Source organism: Phoxinus phoxinus, assembly GCF_949152265.1.
Source record: "Phoxinus phoxinus genome assembly, chromosome: 5".
Lineage (NCBI taxonomy): Eukaryota > Metazoa > Chordata > Actinopteri > Cypriniformes > Leuciscidae > Phoxinus > Phoxinus phoxinus.
The window spans coordinates 4,379,313-4,399,374 of record NC_136880.1 but is presented as its reverse complement, the minus strand read 5'-3'; the positions used below and the strand labels follow the sequence as shown (position 1 = coordinate 4,399,374).

The 20,062-nt window shown below is 37.0% G+C and overlaps 1 protein-coding gene across 2 annotated transcripts in view; it reads left to right on the top strand.

Moving 5' to 3' along the window:
- Positions 1–20,062, top strand: part of LOC306999427 (uncharacterized protein) — a 101,514-nt gene that overhangs the window by 27,348 nt on the left and 54,104 nt on the right. For both annotated transcript variants that reach the window (XM_079614087.1, XM_079614088.1), the window contains exons 7-11: positions 3,370–3,540; positions 4,687–4,860; positions 7,027–7,200; positions 7,319–7,489; positions 18,850–19,023. In XM_079614087.1, the coding sequence (XP_079470213.1) occupies positions 3,370–3,540; positions 4,687–4,860; positions 7,027–7,200; positions 7,319–7,489; positions 18,850–19,023 (864 nt within the window). The remainder of the gene's footprint in view (positions 1–3,369; positions 3,541–4,686; positions 4,861–7,026; positions 7,201–7,318; positions 7,490–18,849; positions 19,024–20,062) is intronic.

Below are 20,062 nucleotides of genomic sequence, written 5' to 3'. Positions count from 1 at the left end.
ACTGATACAGGCAAATTATCAGTGCTGGTACTACTCGACCTCAGTGCTGCTTTTGACACTATTGATCACAACATACTTCTTGACAGGCTGGAAAACTGGGTGGGGCTTTCTGGGATAGTCCTAAAATGGTTCAGGTCATACTTAGAAGCGAGAGGTTATTATGTGAGTATAGGAGACCATAAGTCTGAGTGGACATCCATGACATGCGGAGTCCCTCAAGGCTCAATTCTTGCGCCACTCCTATTCAACCTGTACATGCTTCCAATGAGCCAAATAATGAGAAAGAACCAAATCTCTTACCACAGCTATGCAGACGACACACAGATCTTCTTAGCCCTATCACCTAATGATTACAGCCCCATTGACTCCCTGTTCCAATGCATTGATGAAGTAAACAGTTGGATGTGCCAAAACTTTCTTCAGTTAAACAAAGACAAAACTGAAGTCATTGTGTTTGGAAACAAAGATGAAGTTCTCAAGGTGAATGCATACCTTCACTCTAGAGGTCAAACAACTAAAAATAAAGTCAGGAATCTTGGGGTGTCTTTAGAGTCAGACCTTAGCTTCAGTAGTCATGTCAAAGCAAGAACTAAATCAGCATACTATCATCTAAAAAATATTGCAAGAATTAGATGCTTTCCAGTCAGGACTTAGAGAAACTTGTGCATGCTTTCATCACCAGCAGGGTGGATTATTGTAATGGACTCCTCACTGGCCTTCCCAAAAAGACCATAAGACAGTTGCAGCTCGTACAGAACGCTGCTGCCAAGATTCTGAGCAGAACCAGAAAATTTGAACACATCACACCAGTCCTCAGGTCTTTACACTGGCTCCCAGTTACATTTAGGATTGATTTTAAAGTATTATTACTGGTATATAAATCATTTAATGGCCTAGGACCTCAATACATTGCAGATATGCTCACTGAATATAAACCCAACAGATCACTCAGATCATTAGGATCACATCAACTAGAAATACCAAGGGTTCACTCAAAGCAAGGAGAGTCCGCTTTTAGCCATTATGCCAGCCGCAGCTGGAACCAGCTTCCAGAAGAGATCATGTGTGCTCCTACAGTAGCCACATTCAAATCCAGACTCAAAACACATCTGTTTAGCTTTGCATTTACTGAATGAGCTTTGTAGAACAGTATTTGAATGACGATATTAAAGTTTTCGTCTGAGAAAGAACTAAGAATGTGAATGCAGGGCTAAGGAAAGTGAAAAGAATGTGCAAGTAAATGAAAGAGAAAAGAAAGTTGATAGATGTAAGTCGTAAGAAGATTGAAAGAGAAAAGAAAGTTGATAGATGTAATTCGTAAGAAGATTGAAAGAGAAAAGAAAGTTGATAGATGGAAAGAAGATTGAAAGAGAAAAGAAAGTTGATAGATGGTAAGAAGATTGAAAGAGAAAAGAAAGTTGATAGATGGAAGTCGTAAGAAGATTGAAAGAGAAAAGAAAGTTGATAGATGGAAGTCGTAAGAAGATCCTTTTAAAAGAAAGATCTATAATAGCTACCGGTTGATGTAAAATACGTCCGACTGTTTGCACTGTATTTTATTATTTTTATTTTCACTTTGAATTACCACTGCTTAGCTTTGCATTTACTGAATGAGCACTGTGCCACTGTTCGTCCGACTGTTTGCACTGTATTTTATTTTCTAAACTGTTTTAATTATTCTTATTTATTTTATTATTTATGTAATTATTTCAATTTATTCTGTGTAAAGTACTTTGAATTACCACTGTGTATGAAATGTGCTACATAAATAAACTTGCCTTGCCTTGCCTTGCCTATATTGGCATATTATTGCCATTAGATATTTAAAACAGTAATATCCTATACTAAACCTAAACCAATCTTGACAAACTATATATCATTTGAAAGCTTACAATCTCTAGTTTTCATTTTTGGTGACCTTTATAATACATTACAGATGAGCCGTAATTTATCAATTTGCAACAAGAATATGTTCATACTCCTAAGGCGTGTTCAGACCTTTATTTTGAAATAGTGATGAACATGAAAAATCATTAAAAAGAATGGTAGAAACCTCAGTTTGTTTTCATGCCAAGAGTTCAAATGATAGCATACATTCAATTGTTTTAGAAAAAAAGGTCTGAAAATGTTTTAAATATAAAGAAAAAAATAATAGATTCACCATTTGTGATTCACCATTTGTGGCAGCGAACTATAATGCACATACGTGTTCTTTTTATGTTTCTTAGAGGTTGAATTCCAATACTACTTCTGAGTAGGATGTCTACTTCATAAATTGTATGAAAATTGTAAAAATAATGGTTCAGATCACTCAAACAACATATGGAATTGAAGGCGCCCTTATATGAGCAGTAATGTCAACTAGTGGAAAAGTTTGGTCCTGCGCCCAAAAAAAATCTCACTGAAAGCTTATTTTTTGATTTTTGAGATATTAACCTTAAATTTGAAACACAACTTGTTCAGATTTTTGCCTTTGATTTTTAGAGTCCACCAGGTTTTGAAAATATATATTTTATATGAAATATGAATAATAAAATTTTTAACGTTGTACATTTTCATAAACTCAAACTTCTATAACTTTATATCTGTTTAACTGTATTAATTTATTTCACTTCTACAAAAATCTGCCAAGTGTCTTCTTAAAAACAAGACCAATCTTACATCTATATTCCAAAGCATTCTTGAATTACAACCATTTAAGTTCGCAATGTGCATTTTCGTGTCTATTAAAAAAAGGGGGGCGCTTGATAAGAGGTTAACGGACAAATTCTGTATTTTACACTTAAAGCCCTGTTTTCAGATTGTTTCTGATTAAATAGAACGGTTAAGATTGAAATTTGGACACATGCCGCTGGCCCGAAAATTTCCGGTTTCTGTGGTAGCACCCCCCCCCCACCTCCACAATGGCTGCATAGGTGCACTGGAACAATACTTCCTAAAACGCATTCAACTTTCGTTTACAAAGACGTGAAACTCACTGAGTGGTCAGGGGGGTTGACTGATATGCTCACACAAAAATCGCTGTAAAAGATGCTTTCCAACAGGTTTTATCATAGTTTTTGTAATACCGTACCTCACAGCACATCCAAAACAAGTCAATGGAGTTGGACAAAAACTACGAAACTACGACAGAAACTGTCCTTTAACACAAATATTTTTTTCAAACATGCTTCATTTTATCTAGGAAATTTGTCACTGTATAAAAAATAATAATGTACAGGAAATAATACTTTTTGAAGAGTAATGCTAGTTTAACTCAGCCTATTTACTATGCTGTTTATGTAAAAAAATGGAACACATTTAATATTTCTATATAGAAATATGTATGTGTTCCATCTAATCATGTGATGTGACTTATTTCCCTTGTAGGTTAAATAGTTGTAACTTAACAGAAAAAAGCTGTTCAGCTCTGGCTGCAGTTCTTGGATCAGACACCAATCTGAAAGAGCTGAACATGAACAATAATAATCTGCAGGATTCAGGAGTGAAGCTGCTCTGCACTGGACTGAATAATATAAAGTGTAAATTAGAGATACTGAGGTAAGTTGAACCACAGGAGTAACGTGACTAGAGTGAGGTGCGATGACTGACATGATGATGCCGGAGGCAAAAGCGCAAGAGACCTTTTGTGAATAAAAGCTCCATTTCTTTGTTTAATATAAGTGAGTTTGTCTTTGTTCTATTGTTGTTGTGTTTTTTTATTCAAAATAATAATGAACCACAAACTAAGCATTTGTTTTAAATTAAGGGGAAAATCCAAAGATCTTTCATTTATTAAAAGGAAAAAGATCTAACATTAAAGATCAGAATAAGAGCTACAGATCCTGAGCGTTATTGATAAATATATTTTCTTGAAAAATATGTTGTGTAATTGGTAACACCTGTCCTGGTACTTAAAGTGATAGTTCACCCACATATTAGCCCATGATTTACTCACCCTTAAGTCAAATTCGTTCTTTTAGACGAATACAATCAGAGTTATATAAAAAAATGTCCTGGCTCTTCCAAGCTTTATAATTGCAGTGAATGGCTGTATATATTTTTGAAGTCCATCAAAGTGCATCCATCCATGATAAAAGTGCTCCACACGGCTCATAAAGGCCTTTTGAAGTGAAGCAATGTGTTTGTGTAAGAAAAAAGATATATTTAAAACTTTATAAACTAAAATAACTAGCTTCCAGCAGACGGCCGTACGCATCGATTTACCGTGGAAGAGAAACACTTGAGCTTGACGCACAACGTAATGACAAACGCGGAAGTGCAGAGGATAGAGCAAAACAAAACACTAGTCACGAATTAGAAGTCTAAAACGACTATTTTTAAAGAGAAATGTTGGAGGAGCTTGAGTTTGTTGCCCAGCCCTAATTATTTTAGTCGATAAATTTTAAATATGGATATTTTTATTATGCCATTCCAAAACTTTAATTTTCTAATTTTCCGACCATTTTCAGGTTACTTGTTGTGGATCATTCAGATCAAAGACTTTCAGACCTGTACAGTTTTAGAGAACATATTAAAGTTCTCTGTGCCTTTTGTTTGACTCCAGATTCAATTGTCAGTTTTTGCAACTAACTTTCAATACATTTGTACAAAGAATAAAAACTAAAAACTATAGTTTAAGTTTAAGGAACTATATTGTTCAGGTTTAACTGATTAATCAGCTGAGTGTTTTCCTCTCTGTTCTAGACTCTCTAACTGCAGTGTGACAGAAGAAGGTTATAAAGCTCTGGCCTCAGCTCTGAGATCAAACCCTTCACACCTGATAGAGCTGGATCTCACAGGGAATGATCCTGGAGAATCAGGAGTGAAGGAGCTCAATGTTTTACTACAGGATCCAGACTGTCAACTGAAGACACTGAGGTGAGACGGGATGAAATTATACAAAATTAGTCATATATGCAGGCTAAATATTGGTTAAAATAAAATAAAAAATAAGTTGCCAGAAAAAAAACAATAATTTAATAAAGAAATAATTTCAGTCCTCCTGATATTCTCTTGTATACTTTCCTTATGTGGGCTTCTAGGTCACTAGCACCTTTATTTGACACTGACACGTACATGCCAGCTTTGCAGGTCATGCATTCTGCTTCACAAGGATCCCGACTGAGACGAAACCACGGGAATTTTCTCATCTAGACAACTAATTAGAGCTTATCTTTAAAACAATAATTACGTTTTTTATCTTATCAATAATTTTTGTAATGCAACAGACATTTAGTTGAGAACTGAACTTGAAAATGTATAGATTACATGAATATATGAATAATCGATCACAACGTCTTATAATTCCTCATTCATATATCAATAATCTTATTTAATTTCGATTATGAGACAACCTTTAATGGAAATTCATGTAATGATCAAATAGGTGTCTGTCCCGCAAAAACCATCAAAGATCAATCTATCAATCTCTCGATAAAGTTATCCCCTATAAACTCCAAGAAATATTAACTTTCTGGTCGTGAACATTAATTTTCCTGTGTTTATAAAATTAAAACTACTTAATGTAGTAAATAAGAAGAGCTGGTAGCTCGGATCTACCTCATTGACGTTTGTATTTTTACAATCGTTAAACAGTCACCAGTCATTTATAATATATGGTTTTAATAAATGCAAAACTACAGAATATAAGGACTACACAAGATACACGTTATATGTACATATACCTACAGTTAACAAACAAGACAAAACAGATATTAGATGAGAGAGAGAGAGAGAGAAATAGAACGAGGGCAGGGACGTAAGAGTGACAGCGCGCGGTTTGAGGGAGAGAGAGAAAGAGAAGATCACGAATGATCATAGGAATAGCAACATCACAGACCTTTGAGAGAGCCAACAAAATGCATCGAACCTTAAAACATTAAAACTCGTTAGAGTGGATACTTGCACAGTTCTTTGCGTTAATGTCTGAGGAGGAGCGCGCATTCTCGTGCTTAGGCGCGTTCTCTCGTGGAGGCTCGGACAGGGTGCGTGCTCTCGTGTCTCCGGGGCGCGCTGGCCGCGGGAGTTTTGAAGAAGGCCTCTTTTGGAAGGGAAGTTGCTGAAGGAATAATTCACGCTAAATTTGTTCACTCTTAGGTGGAAACGAACAAAGGAGAATTTGAAAATGAAACAAAAGAAACTTAGATAAAGAAAATAAAAAGAGGGAACTCCTGAGGGAGTTCATGACCGAAGATTTCACATGCTGACGAAGGCAGGAAGAGCAGGGAACAGAGAGAAGGAAGAGCGTTTGGCTTTTAAGGAATGTAAGGATAACGCCTTTTCCTGGCGGATTGCCCAATCACCTTCAGTGATCTGGGAGCGGGAGAATCCATTTGTCCTGTCGAGACAGACCCCCGGCTGTGTAGATTTATGACGGAGCTTTGGCTTAGTCATTTCTATGACTGAAACGGATTAATCTAGTAATAATCATATCATTGCAGTCTATTATCGAGATTCAACTCCGTTAGGTCTCAAGATTTAAAATGGTATCAAACACATTCAGGTTACGGTTACAGGAATGCAACGTTTGATTATTATGCATTAGTCTAGACATTTTAAAGTTTGATTAATACATACTGATATTGAAATCAGTTCCACATCGGTCGTGACACATAAATGGCGACACAGAAAAATATCAAGTCCATTTGTTGAGGTCTTAAATATGATTCTGTTGAATAAAGTCTCTTGGTGTGTGTGTGCTTCTTTGGGAAAGAAATGTTTGGTGTCGTGTTACGTGTGTTGAAGTGTGTGTGGGTGTTGGAATGGGAGAACGAGACAAAGACCTCTTGTCTGTTCAGGCAAATTAATGAAGTGTTCGCGAGAATCACGATTCACTAATTTGACCAGATGTCAGTCAATGTTGCTACAACACTCATCATGTACTTGATCAATAATTTTATAATGCAACAGACATTTAGTTGAGAACTGAAACACCACTGAATGTGCTTTAGACCACCAGAAAGAGGGGCTTCTTCATTGTTAATCAGATCTATATTGTTCAGGTTTCACTGATTAATCAGCTGAGTGTTTTTCTCTCTGTTCTAGACTCTCTAACTGCAGTGTGACAGAAGAAGGTTATAAAGCTCTGGCCTCAGCTCTGAGATCAAACCCTTCACACCTGATGAAGCTGGATCTCACAGGGAATGATCCTGGACAATCAGGAGTGAAGCAGCTCAATGATTTACTAAAGGATCCAGACTGTCAACTGAAGACACTGAGGTGAGACAGGATCAAATAATTAACTAAATATGCAGGCTAAATATTCATAACAAATACATTATTTTAGTTGTACAATAAGCTGGACATTGAGTTGAGAACTGAATTGACTCTTCTGCAGGTTTGTGAGTCCTGCTGCAGAGGAAGCCTGTCAGTATGTGGATAGAGTTGTGGGTATAAACCCGTTACTCCAGAGAGAGCTGAATCTGAGTGGATGTGAACTAGGAGACACACGAGTGAATCAGATCGCTGCTCTACTGCAGGATAAACACTGTCAACTCAACACACTGACGTGAGTATTGCTCATTTGTTTATAATATTACATTATTTTTAAGCAGTTTTTTCCTCGGCGTCACACAGAGCCGGAACAATTTAAAGTAATAAAATTAAACAGCTAATTAAAAACACACAATAAAAACGTTATTTCAAGCTTTAAATATTTGGTTAAGACAGACAGTTTGATCATGGGTCAATAATTATCTCAGTTACTGTGGAGGAAGAACAATGTTTTTTGTGACATCAGAACTGTTCATAACTGCTCTCAATTCAATGTTTGTATTTCACAAAATGTAAAATGTCTAATTTTGTTGCAGCATATAGTGTAACTTGTAAAACAAGTGCATTTTAAAAATCTGTGATCAGTGTCTGCCTGTAATAAGATCCCCTGAAGGCAAGTTGACTGAACGCTAGTGATGAGCGCTTTCGAAACACGCTTCATGAAGCTACGAAACCTTTACGAATCTTTTGTTTCGAATCAGTGGTTCGGAGTGTGTATCAAACTGCCAAAGTCATGTGATTTCAGTAAACGAGGCTTTGTTACATTATAACTGTTGCGAAACGTTTGGAAATGTCAATAGTTCACCACTGGGGGGCGATGATCACTGTGAACCCATGAATCATTCAGATTCACTGAGATTGAACCCGTGTCTGTGGGTTTACCTCATCTTTGATCCGTTTTATACATTTGTAGATGTTTTAATTAGACATTAGCATAATAAAATTGCATTTGATAGATTTTACTTTTAATAAAACATTTGCAATGGGTTTGGAGATGGTGTTTTTAAGCAGTTTTTGGCCTGTGTAATAAGCCAGCCAAAAAAAGCCAGAAAAATAAATAAATATAAATATAAATATATATATATATATATATATATATATATATATATATATATCCATCTCTAACAAAAAATATAACTAATATTCCCACACTTGACCTTGAAGCTACATCCATTATTCCATCTGCCACTGTCAAAAACTTGGGTATCATTCTGGACCCTTCACTGACCTTCGACGCCTATATTAGTCAACTCTGTAAAGCTGCATTTTTTCAACTCCGCCGCATTGCCAAACTCCGTCCCTATGTCACCCCAAAAGACGCTGAATCGCTGGTACATGCGTTTATCACATCTCGCCTCGACTACTGTAATGTTCTTTTTTCCGGACTACCAGCACACTCTATCTCACGTTTGCAATATATTCAAAACTCTGCCGCAAGACTGCTAACTTCCACTAAACGATCCGCTCATATCACTCCAATTCTGTTTGACCTACACTGGCTACCCGTGTCTTCTCGTATTACTTACAAAATTCTTCTGCTTACCTTTAAGTCACTCAATGGTCTTGCTCCTTCATATCTCTCTGATTTACTTTCTCCTTATATTCCTCCTCGACCTCTCCGATCTTCTGGCTGTGAACTCCTCTGTGAGCCGAGATTTCGCCTTTCATCCATGGGTGGCAGGTCTTTCTCAGTTATAGCCCCTAAGCTATGGAACTCTCTTCCACTGGCTCTTAGGACAACAACCACACTGCATGAATTTAAGTCTAAACTCAAAACCCATCTGTTTAAAAAATATTATCCGTCATGACATGTTTTCTTGACATGTTTTTCTTAACCAGTTTCCTTACGCACCATTAGTCTGTTGCACCAGACCTTTGCTTCAGCTGCCGATCTTCCATGCTCTCTGTAAATAGTCTTGTTAAGTTTTTTGTTACTGTTTCTGTTTGTATTCCACTTGCAAACCGATATGCAATTGCAAACGCTCGTTTCTTAAACTGGGCAAATGTCTATCGTCCAAACGTATTGTTTGTTCTTTACTGTCATTGTGATGATTAATGTTGTTTTTATTTTTAAAAAAAATTTTTTTGACTATTGTTTCTGTTTACTACACTTGCACTGCGAAACGCAACTGCGATCGCTTGGACTGGGCAAATGTCTATTGTCCACTCATGTTTGAAATTATTGTTTGTTCTCTACTGTTATTGTGAAGCGTCCTTGAGCTTGGGAAAGGCGCTATATAAATTAAACATATTATTATTATTATTATATATATATATATATATATATATATATATATATATATACATACATACAGGCAAAAACAGGTATCCACCGTATACTAAGGGTTCGGGCTTTGCTGGAGGCACTACTGTAGCACTCTTGCATCCACTTGGTAAACAAGAACTGACTTCAGGTTTGGCCTTGGCTTGGCAAACACCCACATGATCTTCTTCCATTTCGTCTGTCTATTAAACTTTGACAAAATCATATCGCAACATTCAAAGCTGTGTTGGCGCTGCCACTGAGAGAGTCGTCATGAAACTGCTTCACAAACTGTCTTTTCAACCTCATAGAATCATTATTTCTGTGAAAGTTCAAATTATCATAGAAGTACTGGGATAAAAGTTTAAAGTTCAAATATAAATTATATAAGCGATCAAAATAGAGTAAATCAGCTTTTGATAGAAACTTGGCGCTTAAAATAATGCATTTATCGATTACATTGTTTAGCCACTAGGTGGCAACAATTGACTGTTAAAAAATTTATTTGTTATTGAATAATTTAAGAGAATGTAGTACTGTATGATGCTTCTGAAATATGTCAGAAAGATGTGATGATTTGTTTTTGTAAATATGACTCATCTTATACATAATGTAGAGTCTGTATAAGTGTTTGATTTAACTTTTCCCCATGGTCTACTGTTAAAAAAAAATCGCCATTATATTACAATATCGAATCGCAAAACTTGTAGAATCGCAATTCTTCCAAAAATATAGGGCTGTAATCTCCCAGTCGATTAGTCGATTATTGGTCAATGCGTTCTGGCTCGACCAAAATTCTGATTGGTCGATTTTTTACTGCGGTCATTTCATCAGTTCTCCCGCGTTCGTTTCATCCGTTTTCCCGCGTTCGTTTCATCAGTTTTGCCGCGTTTGTTTCATCAGGTGGAAAGCACTAATTGCTAATGGGGGTGTTTTCAGAGCACCGCTGTTTCACAGGTAACAGTCTGTTTTCAGAACACCCCCCTTGTTTTCACTTCTTTTGGATTAGCCCAACCCACCGGAGAAGAGAGACAGATTGAAGAAAGTAGGCTATTAGACGGTTTGCTGAATATTATTTGTTTAATTGTGAGAGCGTTTAATTCATAGCCAGTTCTCTTCTACCATGTCAACATAGACATCGGCAGTGTGGCAGCATTTAAAAAAAAAAAAAGGATTGGAGCCTAATGCACAATGTCCACTGTTTGTATTAGTTTTGAGCCTATGCTTTATTTTTCAGTTTTGCACTTTATTTGTTTTCTGCTCTTGATCTGGTTTGTTTAATAAATATAATTTTTTAATTAAAGTGGACATGCCTTTTGTGTTTAATAGTAAAAGCTTTAGCGTTAATTAATAGTCTATTCGTGTCTCAGCCGCGAAGCTGCGCTCCTATGTTCAGCCTCAGAGCGGCTAAAATTATAGTGTCTGTCAGTTATTATAATACATATGACAAAAACAATTGTCTAAATTATGTTGCATATTCCTCAAAAGTTCTTGTGATGCTATCACTAGTTGACAACATAGTACTATTTTCGGATATCATAGGCTATGATATTGCGCAGATGCACGTGATGCAACGCTGTCAGAGCCGACAGACTCGTGTGTCAGACTCATTTCAGTATCAAATAATTAGGTCAAAAATGATTTAATATACTGCAAATAGCCTACCATTTTTATGTTTATTTATAATTAATTTAGGCGGACAACAAGGCTACCAAGTAGGCTACTGCACACAGTGTGCAGCTAATTAATTTAACGTTTTTTTCCCTAACTAATTTTTTGTCGATTTTTAGTGAAAAATTTCAGAACTTCAGTCGACCAATATTTTCTTTGGTTGATTACAGCCCTAAAAAAAATCGCAATACATATCGTATCGGCACCCAAGTATCGTGATAGTATTGACTCGGTGTATCATCCCAGCCCTATATTTAATACATATTAATACTTCATCTAGGTGATAATCAATAATAATCCATTTCTAAATATATATATATTAATAATAAACACATAATCCATTCACACATAATACAGTTAACACATAATCTTTGCATTTAAATACACACACGAACACCTATTCATACTAGTCAATGGTTTCGTCAGCTTCCCGTTGCAATGCGAGGTGACATCATCAGTGGCCGCCGCTCGATAGTTCGGTTTGGTCTTTCCCGCTGAAAGACTGTCTACGCCCGTACACACACACACACACACACACACACACACACAGGGATGAAACGACACGACAGTGCAGTGCAAGTGTATGAAGTGACCGAGAAATGGATATGGAAGGGAGAGTGGAGGAATGGATAAATGTGCATGTGATATCAGCATCGCGTGTGCACGCGCTCCTATGATAGGGAAAATGAGTGGAACGAGACACGTGTGTGTGTGTGTGTGTGTGGCAGCTAATGTGACTTTATCACAGCGGTATAAGTGTCTTTATTTGCACATATATTCATTGTCGGGCAAGCTACTTGGAAGATATAGTGAGATAAGCCAGCAGTTACTCTATATTACATGTAGCTTCACTACACTGAAACTGCGCCACCCTGGGAAATGTAGCAAGCTAAGCTACAGCAATATGGCACAAGTAGTTTACTACATCTACGCTATTTTTTTAAAATTGCTTTTGTATATTGAACCAACTTCATTCTAAGTCAATGCTATCTCAGTGATCAATAAAACTGTCAGTCAAACAGATAGGCAGGCATCATTTGTAAGTATTTAGTATATAGTATTAAGTATATATTTTTATATTTAAGTTTACCTTTCTGTCTTCCGTCTGAGTTAGCTCTTCAATAAGATGATCATCATAGATGTGAACTATTGTTATTTCTCTGTCTTCAGTCTGTATGGATGCAGTATTACAGAAAAAGAGTTTTCTTATCTTCTGTCTTATTTTCTTCTCTCTCTCTCTCTCTCACTTCCGGTGCGGGTGTTGAGTGCGTGAGTGGTGTAGTGCGAGTGCGGTGAGTGAAGTTGTTTTCTGTGTCTAAAAATCTTTGTCTTTTCCGCCTTTTTGTCTTTGTTTGTTTGTCTTTAGTTTGTGGTAGTTTTTGGTGTATTTGGGGCCGCGTGCTACCGGTTTTTACTGGGAGAAGCATGACGACTCCAGCTACACATGGTTTGTATACACTCACGCGACGCAACGCGGTGAAAGTGGCGTTGGCGGCGAGTGTAGAAGAGATTTGTTTAGCGATTGGCGAAGTTGTAGGACATGGATGTATTTTATCCGCATCGCGAATGAATAACGCTACTGTGATTTTTCTTAGTAACGTTGAAAAGGTGAATGAAGTAGTTGAGCGGGGAATTGTGATTGGTGGTGAGTTTGTTCCGGTTCTTCCCCTCTCACTACCTTCTAAGAGGGTCACCTTATCTAACGTTCCCCCCTTTCTCAGTGACGTGATAATAATAGAAGCTTTATCATGCTATGGAAAATTGGTATCCCCAATAAAAAAAATCCCGATTAGCACGGGTTCTCCCCTTTTGAAACATATTGGGCCCTATCTTGCACCCAGCGCAATTGACTTTGAACACCGACGCATGTATCATTCCTATTTTGCACCCGCGCACAGCGGACTTTTCCCTCCACAGACGCACGTCGGTAAATTAGGGAATGAACTTGCGCTCGCGGGGGCGGTTCAGCGCAAAGAGAAGGCGTGTTCCGGCGCAAAACTTCCATGGTGCTATTTTCCAGTTTTAGAAAGCAATTGCGCCATTGACCAGGAAAAAAACAGTCTAAAGACAGTGGCGCGTTGCGTGTTAGTGATATGGTATTTTAAGGGCGCGTGTTTGGCCATAATGTAGTGTGTTAACGCGCATCCACTTTGATTCTCTAATAGGCTATAAACAGATGCAGCAGTTTTCATTTTTGCAAATCATACATTGTTACAAGGAAAAATATTAACACACGAGGGAAATCATTGTTGTGTCCGTGAAGATGTGAAAAAGATCTATCTAGAATAGATTAAAAAAAAAATCTAGATTAGGCTAGCTACACATTTACTACCCAAATTATACGCCTGTTTAACCGAACCTAATTTGGGTGGGTTTCTCCCATCATCCCCAATGTCACTTCTCTGTGTTTTACAGCCCTGACGAGAATGTCGGTTTCCTCGGCTGTGAACTGCTCCTGTCGTGCACTGGCAAATCCGCCGTTATAATAGCAATCCGCCATGGAACAAGCGCACCTGCTCTTAAAGGGAATGTGAGAGGACGCTCTGATTGGTTTATTTCACGTTACGCCCAAACCACACCTATAAATAATGAAGCTACTTCAGACCAACCCCTTTTAGATTTGCGTCGGGCGCAAGAGTCATTTATCCCGCTGGGAAAATAGCAACAGCGCCGGGATCCGCCCACAAAGTTACTTGCGCTTTGCACTTTGACACTTGCGTTTCAGATCGTTAAAATAGGGCCCATTGTGTCTTTCAGGAGATTTGCATACATGATAATTCAGGATGATGGGGAATTGGATCTTTCACTTAGTTTTAAGGTTGATGATTTTGATTACATCATTTTTGTAACCACTGCAAAAACTAAGTGCTTTGGTTGTGGAAAAACAGGGCATCTGATTCGTAACTGCCCAGAAAAGAAAGTCAGTGAGAAAGGGGACATGGTTTCCAATCCAAGCACGAGTAGTTTCACTGGTGTAGTTTCACTGAGCTCAGAGCTCATAAAAACTGTGGGTGTGACAGGTATAGATTCAGAAAAAAAAGACAAAGTTGATATGGTATCTGTTGTAAAACACTCAAAACTTCCTGGAAAAGAAAGGGAAGGTGCTACTACTGGAATTGATGTAATACAGGTTGTACAGGAAAGGAGTGGAATTGATTGTGTGGAAGTGGAAATGGAGACAGAAACAGAAATGTTCAAAACACCTCAAAAAAGAAAAATGAGTGATAAGTCTCGAAATAAAAAAGCTGTGAAGAAAGCTGACTTGTACGGTAGTGATAATAATGAAACCGAAAGTGAAAGTGAATCATCAGATTCTAGTGTGGCCTTGTCTTTGAGTGACTTCTCTGTCCGTAACTATGATGCTGAAGAGATAAAGTTATTCCTTAAATCAACGAAGAACAAGAGAGGGGTGTGTGTACAAGAATACTTCCCTAATGTAACATTGTTTGTTGAGAAAACAAGGAATTTAATGGCTGAAGGATGCTTCACAAAAAGTTTATCGTTTAAAAAAATTGGTTAGGAATGTAGAGAAACTTAAGAATGATGTTGAATAAGTTAAGTTCATTTTCCACATTAATTAGTGTGGTTCTTTTTTGGCTGTTTTTTCTCCTCTTTGTCATGAGTGAAGTTCGTCTAGCAACCCTGAATGTAAATGGTGCTAGAGATATTAAGAAAAGAGGAATTTTAAATGAATTAATGAAACAGAAGAATCTTGATATTTTATTGTTACAAGAAACACATAGTGATGGGGGGAATGCAGCAGATTGGGAAAGAGAATTTGAGGGGCTTACGGTTTTAAGCCATAACACTTCAATAAGTGCAGGAGTTGCTGTGTTATTTTCTAAGAGTTTTAGTCCAATTTCTTACGTTGTTGATGAAGTTGTGAAAGGAAGACTACTAAAAATCAGAGCTGTCTATGAAAGCTATATTTTGGTTTTTATCTGTATTTATGCTCCAACAGTTCCTATGGAAAGATTGTTTTCTTAGATTTATTGTGTACTACTTTACAAAATTGCTCGGAAGAGGAATATTTGTTTTTGGGGGGAGATTTTAATTGCACAGAAAATATGATTGATAGGAACCACGTCGAACCCCATTTGTTGTCTCAGAAAAAAGTCTTATTCATTTCATTAAGAAGTTTGAATTATGTGATATTTGGAGACAATTAAATGGAAATATGAGACAATATACATGGGTTCATATGAGGGAAAACTTGATATCCCTTGCCAGATTAGATAGATTTTATGGTTTTACACATCAGCTTAATATTTTCAAAAGTTGCTCTATAATCCTAATAGGTTTTTCTGATCATAGTATGGTACAATGTAATTTTATTTTAAATTCAATCAAACCTAGTAGCGCCTATTGGCATTTCAATACTTCTTTATTGAGTGATAGTTTTTTTAGAGACTCTTTTAAGTATTTTTGGCAGAATTATAGAAAAACAAAGACTAATTTTAGATCAATACAGCAGTGGTGGGATATTGGTAAAGTTAAAATTAGACAGTTTTGTCAAGAATACACTCGCAACGTCACTATAGAGTTTAAAAAATCTTTGGAAACTTTGGAGAATGAATTAAGTGAGTGTCAAAAAATAGCTGAATCAACTGGGACAAGAAATCATTTTGAACTATTTTTCAAAAAGAAAGCTCAGTTAGCGGATCTGCTAGAATACAGAACACAGGGCGCATTGGTTAGATCAAGATTCCAAAATATAAATCATATGGATGCACCGTCAAAATTTTTCTTCTGTTTAGAGAAAAAAAATGGGCAGAAGAGATTGATTAAAGCCTTGCGGTCAGAAGAGGGTCAAGTTTTGCTGAACCCCAGTGACATTCGAAAGAGAGCAGTGGGTTTTTACAACAATCTGTCTAGAAGTGAGTATGTAACGGAGGGTGATGAGGACAATATTTTTTTTGAATTCCCTACCAAAGATGTCTGAAGAAGGTAATGTGGCTCTTTCAGGCGGGCTAAGTCTGGGGGAGTTATATAAGGCCCTTCATGACATGGAATCGGGAAAAGCTCCTGGGATTGACGGCCTCCCAATTGACTTTACAAGTCTTTCTGGGCAGAGTTGGGAGCGGACTTGTTACAAGTGCTGAGCGATAGCCTGTCAAAAGGTATGTTGCCGTTGAGCTGCAGGAGGGCAGTGATAACGCTAATACCAAAGAAAGGAGATTTGACAGACATAAAGAATTGGCGCCCTGTATCACTTCTTTGTTGTGATTACAAACTCCTCTCTAAGGTTTTGGCAAACAGATTGGCTGAAGTAATAGGGCAAGTAATACATCCAGACCAGTCCTACTGTATTCCTCGCAGATCCATTGTTGACAACATCTCTTTAGTTCGGGATGCTTTAGAGGTGTCAAAATTGCTTGATTTGGATTTTGGATTGATTTCACTGGACCAGGAGAAAGCTTTTGATAGGGTTGAGCACCCCTATTTGTGGAAAACTTTAGCAGCGTTCGGTTTAAAAAAAGAGTTTATTATGATGGTCCAGGTACTCTTTAGTGAAATTGAAAGTGTATTGAAGATTAATGGCGGTTTATGTGCTCCATTTCAAGTTAAAAGAGGTGTAAGACAAGGGTGCTCTCTATCTGGAATGTTGTACGCCTTGGCCATTGAGCCTTTATTACAAAAAATAAGGGAAAGAATTGATGGATTGCATTTGCCTAACTGTACAAGAAACATATGTTTATCTGCTTATGCTGACGATGTAATGGTGTTTGTAAGTGGACAAAAAGATGTGCAAATTTTATTTAATTTAATTAATGATTTTACTCTTGTATCTTCGGCAAAAGTGAATTGGAAGAAATGTGAAACACTTTTGGTTGGTAAATGGAAAAATGGTAAACCAAAAATGCCTGAATGTTTGGTCTGGGGTAAAGTTGGTTTAAAATATTTGGGAGTTTTTTTAGGTGACGACACGACTCAACAAAATAATTGGGAAGGAGTTGTTGAAAAAATTAGAGGACGTTTGGAAAAATGGAAATGGCTGCTCCCTAAAATGTCATATAGAGGACGCATTCTTGTTATCAACAACCTGGTCGCGTCGGCACTGTGGCATAAGTTGGCGTGTATTGATCCTCCTCCTCAACTGCTGATGAAAATACAAGCGATTCTTGTAGACTTTTTTTGGGATAAACTACACTGGATTCGACAGAGTGTTCTTTATCTACCGAAAGAAGAAGGAGGACAAGGACTGATTCATTTACAGAGCAGAACTGCCGCTTTTCGTTTGCAGTTCCTGCAGAGACTTTTAGACGGTGCATTGGATGTCAGCTGGAGGGCAATGGCCCATATTGTTTTGCAAAACTTTGGAGGTCTCGGACTAAACAAACATCTGTTTCTTCTAAACCCTTTAAAAATGGACTTGTCTGTTTTTCCACCTTTTTATAAGAGTCTTTTTAAAGTGTGGAGTCTGTTTTACATTCAGAAATCTGAAAACCCGTACTCACTTTACTGGCTTCTGGAGGAACCTTTAATTCTTGGGGCCCGGTTGGATGTAAATGACAATAACAGTTTTTTTAATTGTGGTTTTAAGCTTAAAGAATCAAAAGTGATTATTTTAAGACAATTGCTGGACATAGCTGGAGAGAAATTAGACAATGCTGTAAAAGTAGCTGATTTTTTAGGCACTCGATCTATTCGATTAGTTGCTCTTTTTTTAGCTAAGTTAAAGTCTACCCTCACAACAGAGGAGGTTTTAATGGTAAAAGATTATTTTTCTGGAGTGTCTATCCCTGATGAAAATGATTTTTTCCCTTGTTTGATGATTTCACCAAAGTTGGATGGTTTTAAGGGTTTTCCATTTAAAACTTGGGACTCGCAATGGTTGGATGTATTATCTACTAAAGGAAAGATATTGTATGGAGCCTGTGTAATGGGTTTTAATAAGAATCATCTGGAAAGAAAACCGGATACACCGTGGAGGAAGTTTTTTTGTTTAAAAGGTAATGTAAAACCAGAATGGAGAGTTCTATATAAACCGCCATTATCAAAAAGGGTTGGGGATTTGCAATGGAGAATTCTTCATGGTATTTTAGCTGTTAATTCTTTTGTTTCTGTTTTAAATGTGGAAGTTAATGAGGATTGTCCCTTTTGTTCACAAAAAGAAACCATTTTTCATGCATTTGTTCAATGTGCTAGATTAATATCGTTGTTTGAGTTTTTAGAAAAATGTTTTGGTGATTTTAATGAATCGTTTACGGAAACTGTGTTTATTTTGGGTTTTAAATGTAGTCAAAAAAATAAGTACATTTGTCAATTACTGAATTTTATAATTGAAGCAAAAATGGCAATATATATTACTAGAAGGGATAAAATTGAACAAAAACCTTGTCAAAACATCGTTGAGACTTTTTTAATATTGGTGAAATCAAGAGTACTGATTGATTACAAGTTTTATAAAACTATGAACGATTTGTTTACTTTTGAGAAGATTTGGTGTTGTAAGGGAGTTTTTTGTACTATTTTTGAAGATGATTTAATTTTTTTCCCGTAATTTTGTTTTCTGTTGTTGGCTTGTTTAATTTGTGTGTATTAAGATGATTGTAAAATAAAGTTATTTTTCAAATTCAATTCTCTCTCTCTCTCTCTCTCTCTCTCTCTCTCTCTCTCTCTCTCTCTCTCTCTCTCTCTCTCTCTCTCTGCTAATGTAGTTTAAGAGGCTGTGATATGACAGATGAAGATTGTTCTGATGTGACTTCAGCTCTGAAATCAAACCCGTCACACCTGAGAGATCTGGACCTGAGCGGGAATAAACTAGGAGACTTTGGAGTGAAAAACCTCAGTGATCTACTGATGAACCCACAATTCAAGCTGGAGAAACTACAGTTAGTGTCATTATACTGTACAGCAATTACAGTGTGACTGAAGTTTATTTATTTGAAGACAGCAGGGCTTATGTTTCGTTGTTTACAGCAGTGCACTCTCTGGGGTTTCCCTATTGCTCACATTTTTATGTGTTTTTTATCTAGATAGTAATTGTTTAATTTCCAGCATTTGAAAACAGTGTCTTCCAGCGCACAGAACTAGTGTGACTGGGTTTCAGAACAGACTATTGGAAACTAAATGCTGCTGTATCTCTTCAATAAGATGATCATCATAGATGTGACAGGCTGGCCGCGGGTCCTTAAAAAGTCTTAAAAAGTCTTATATTACATTTCCTGAAAATAAGGCCTTAAAAAGTATTATTTTGTCTTATTTTCAGATTTGATGGGTCTTAAATATTTTTTCTCATGTCAACGCGAAAATGCAGTCAATCTGTTCAGCCAAATATATTTCTTCCCGGTATATGCGCTGCGTTGTTTATGGTTAGTTCAGAACGTAACCATAGTAACAGAGTGTACTGCTCAGCTTTTGACTACGTTAGCGAGTGTAGCCTATACAGCAACGGTTGATACAGTAGGTAGCTAATATTGCTAGCAACATGGGGAAATGCAAGTTCAATAACAAATGGCTTGAAAAGAACGAGTATTCTTGGTTAAGGTCAGTACCTGGAAATGCTTACGAAGCATACTGCGTTGTGTGTCGGAAGAATTTTCAACTTGGGACAATGGGGATCAGAGCGGTGGAATCGCATGTGCAAAGCAAAAAAAACCAAACTCACGTTAAGGCAAGTCAGCAGCCTGCAATTGCTAGTTTCTGCTCCACAATTTCCATCGCTAGCAACGATGTCATTTTATTATTAGTATTTTATCTTTTACATTTACATTTATGCATTTGGCAGACGCTTTTATCCAAAGCGACTTACATTGCATTATCCTATACATTTATACATAGGTATGTGCAATCCCCTGGGATTGAACCCACAACCTTGCGTTGTTAACGCAATGCTCTTACCACTGAGCTACAGGAAAGAAAATTATATGC